General features: G+C 30.2%; 1 protein-coding gene across 1 annotated transcript in view; it reads right to left on the bottom strand.

Moving 5' to 3' along the window:
• Positions 1 to 4,102, bottom strand: part of LOC106460933 (phospholipase DDHD2-like) — a 55,518-nt gene that overhangs the window by 6,787 nt on the left and 44,629 nt on the right. Inside the window, exons 15-16 of the mRNA XM_013920690.2 lie at positions 3,627 to 3,827; positions 338 to 479 (exon numbers count right to left, since the gene is read on the bottom strand). Of these exons, the coding sequence (XP_013776144.1) occupies positions 338 to 479; positions 3,627 to 3,827 (343 nt within the window). The remainder of the gene's footprint in view (positions 1 to 337; positions 480 to 3,626; positions 3,828 to 4,102) is intronic.

Raw genomic sequence — 4,102 nt, 5'->3', positions numbered from 1 at the left:
AAAATCTGCAAAATTTGCCACTGACTTATTCCACCATCTGCTTGACCAACTATCCTTCCTCTAACAAAATCTGACAATTCGAGAGAACATTGAGTTCTAGGCATGTTGTAGCACAAGATGATTAGTGTGCGGACCATTTTTATTTACATAGTGCTCTGTGAACACAAATTAGTTAGCGTAAATCAGTTAAATGACGAAAAATTAGGTGTCTATTTACTTGTGACCACTCAGTGTATTTTATAAAATATTTTGGGGATTAAAAAACTTAAGGGTTGCAGGTTGAAGATTAACATGAAATTCTTTTATCAACAGATCCATTATATTTCATATCACTCACCAATAGCAAGCATGACTTCCTAGAGCAAAAAGATATTCGTTAAAACTCTCAATGGGCTTTTCTTGAAGTACATAATCTATACGTCGTCCACCATTTAGCTGGCCTATTTGGATTTCTTCTGAAGATACGTCAGATGCAGAAACTGAAATTGGATTATAAAAAAAGTTATATATTTCTCAATATTTGAAAAACACCTAATCTCAATAACGAAAATTACAATAAAACTTCACTGCATATGAAGCAGAAACAGAAAAACTACTGAATTAATTTTAGTCAAAGAGTGGTTTGATTTACTTGCATCACCATGCAGTGACACAAGATGAACTTGCACCACTAAATACAAAATGTATTTGCTTATCTTATATATATTATGAACCATGGTGTCTATCCGAGCAGTTGTCGGTCTGCTGTTTGAAAAGCTGTACAGGCAGGCAAAGTTCAACATTCACTTTTGAAATGACATGAGAACAGGCATGAATAATGTTGATGCCAAATTTTATTCTGCAAGCAGTATATTCTACACTAAATTGTTCGGAAATAATCACACTATCATTCACATTTCAAAATGTGACTTAACTTAAAGAATAAAAATGTAGATTTACCGTATGTTATTGTTGAGTGGCTCTGAATGAAACCAAAAGTGCAACACAATTAACTTTTTTAAAGTCAATGAAATAATTTAAATTGATAGATTAACTTAAACTTTTCTCTTTACTTGGGACAGGTACTTTTACTTGTGTTAGCTATTTTTAATCTACAGTTTCTAGTTATAAATTTCTCTTATCAGTTCATCAAACTATCCAATATACAAGTATTTTTTTATATTTAGTGAGACAAGATCATCTCTTCTAGTTACATTGTGATAAAACAAACTATACTGATTAAACTAGTGTTTGTGTTAAATTAGCATGTATAATACATTTTTAGTAATTTCTACTTGGATAGCTAGACTTATCAGCTTTTCTTTCAGCATATAACACACAACAGCATCTGTTTAAAGAAAATCTACACTAGAGACAACTAAGCACTAAAGATATATAAAGCTGTATCAATAACTAGGATAATAAGAGCTATGACACAGCTTGAAACTACAGCTGATTAAATATATCCAATATAAACAAATACATTTTGTGTCTAGTGGGACAAGATCATCTCTTATCGTTGCACAGTGGTAAATCAAGCAATTCTTTGGCTCAACTGAAATGTTTAGGTTTCTTTATCTTAATACTATAATAACAACAAAATAATTTCATAAAAACAAGACAATCAGGTTAAATACCAAGTAAAAGAACTAATTTCTTATTCTAATGTATTTTAAGTTCAGAAGATACTTTAATCACAAGAAAACAAATCTAAAGCAAAATTTGTACAAGATAAAAGCTGCTGTTTAAAGAATAAATTCATGTACAAAAGTAGATATACAAAAGCAAAAATCACACACCTTGAATTGAAACAACTATCTAATTAGATATAAACATATAAAGTAAATTGTGTACCAGCTGTCTTCTGAGAAAGAATTCAAAAACTTCCTTTGTTTTTTTACTGAAGTTAATACATCTTTATAAGGCTGTTGTTTAAAAAACTTTAATGTATGTATCCTAACCTAAAAACCTTGCCATAAAAATGTCATCAGTGTATATTGCAAGTTAAAATATATTAAGACTTCTGATTAACATGATGATGACAGCGACTGTGAACAGTAGTAGAATGTCTTCAGCCATTACATTTCTTGTTCAATTGGTAATATGATAACAATGATTTGATTACACATTTCACTGTTGTGATTAATATAACTATCACAAACATTAGTTGAGTAAAAGGTTTTTCTAGGACTGGCTTACACAATACATATCATAGCACTGAATATTGAGTATCGTACATATTTATTTAAAAAATGGCAATTAATATATGATCTATACATGACATTACATTGTTCAAAAGTTCAATCACATTTCCTACATCCTGTTTCAAAAATATAAATAATAATTCTTTAAGATATTTAAACAAGAGACATTGCTTCTTTAACTTGATATTTGTGCAGTGATCGTATAGTAAATTATGAAATGATTTTAAAATTCTCCCATTTTTTTTCCTTGTTAATTAACCCACATCACTACCACAATTAGAAATGCAATGCCAAGCATGTTAATCATTGCACCTACATACTTATGACTTAGTTTACAACTCTCAAGTCAAGTTGCAACATATTGTTCTTCCTAAATCCTTGCACATTAGAATTACAATAATTTTAACATTTTATCAACAAAAAGAAGCTTCTGTTCTATTTATCAATTGATTATATTTTGTGTGTAAATAATATATCTATTTAGAGTAGCCATATAAAATCTAACAAGAAATAAACCCAACATTTCCTAAACTACAAAGTTCACTACCATAAATTAAAATTGTCTCAAAAACTCGAAGAAACATTATGTTAATATAAGTTTCCTAAAGAAACCAAAATCAGTACTTACAAATTGGGATAAAAGCTTTATATAAGGACATGTCTGTTTGACCACCATAACTCCAAGAGGAAAAAACCTAGAAACTTGAAATTTTGCACACATACTAAGTGGACCGTGAGGGTGTGCACCTGAGTATTATTACTTATCTACATGTGTGCACGCATCTTTTTAATGAAGCAAGCTAGCAAAATACTGCATAGAACAAAAGTGTGGCGGCTATAGCTCCAAGGGGAAAGAACCTAGACACCTGAAATTTTGCACTCGTACTGAGGGTGTGCACCAGGGTATTACTTATATTATTCATGCGCATCTTTTTAATGAGGCAAGCTTGCAAAAAGCCATATAGAAAAGTGTTTCCTTATATAACAACTTCTAATATATAGAAAAGCCAGTGTGTTTTCATAACAATACATTCCAACAATGGCTTTTATGTCATGTTGCTTAGCAAAAAAAGTATATAGGTTATATTTTTATGCTAAAATGGGTTCAGGATACACACACTGACATAATCATCTAGAATATATCAACCTAATAACCGAAGGAACGCTGGGTACTTACGCCAGTATATAATAATTAGGTACCTTAAATTTATCAACCATGAGTTCATAATATCACTTCAGTATGTTTTAAAGTATTTTTAATTACTATTTTTCATATACGACTAAAAACAGCAACATATCTGGATATTATGTTTTTCACATCAATCAGTTTCACTATTATTTATAATCACATACATATTTACACAATTTTCTGAATATACAACTTCAGTTAAAAAAGAAATTTGTATTTAAAAACACAAAGTCAGAGACAGACAAAACTCTCACCAGTACTTTCTAAGTCATCACTTTCTTGTCTCTGTCGATCAACTTCTTCCTGTACAACCTGGTCCATCACAGCCTCTATTTGGGACTGTGTTGAACGATGAGCCCTTGCAAATTCATTAATACTATTCCAGGTATAACGGAGAGATTCTACCAGTTTCTGCTTCAAGTCGTATCCAAGTTTAGTAAGACTATCTTTGATTTCTGTAATAAAATCAGATGATCAAGTCCATTCTGGTAAAATATCCTGATAGTCTTAAGATTTATTTTCTTCTTTCATACTTACTCTTATTAATTATTGTGTAAAGGTGTGAAGATGAATGATTAAGTGTGTCCCAAAAATTAAAACTAGGTCCTTAGGATTTTAATTACATCATGAACTTAATGCAACTACTTTCTATGGTCCATCATTAAATTGTAATGTTTTTATGTCTAATTTTGTACAAAAAGAAATACTTCTGACACAAAATTCAAACTAA

This window comes from Limulus polyphemus, unplaced genomic scaffold (genome assembly GCF_000517525.1).
Source record: "Limulus polyphemus unplaced genomic scaffold, Limulus_polyphemus-2.1.2 Scaffold865, whole genome shotgun sequence".
In the NCBI taxonomy this organism is placed as follows: domain Eukaryota; kingdom Metazoa; phylum Arthropoda; class Merostomata; order Xiphosura; family Limulidae; genus Limulus; species Limulus polyphemus.
The sequence above is the reverse complement of the archived record's forward strand: the minus strand, read 5'-3'. Positions and strand labels throughout refer to the sequence as shown.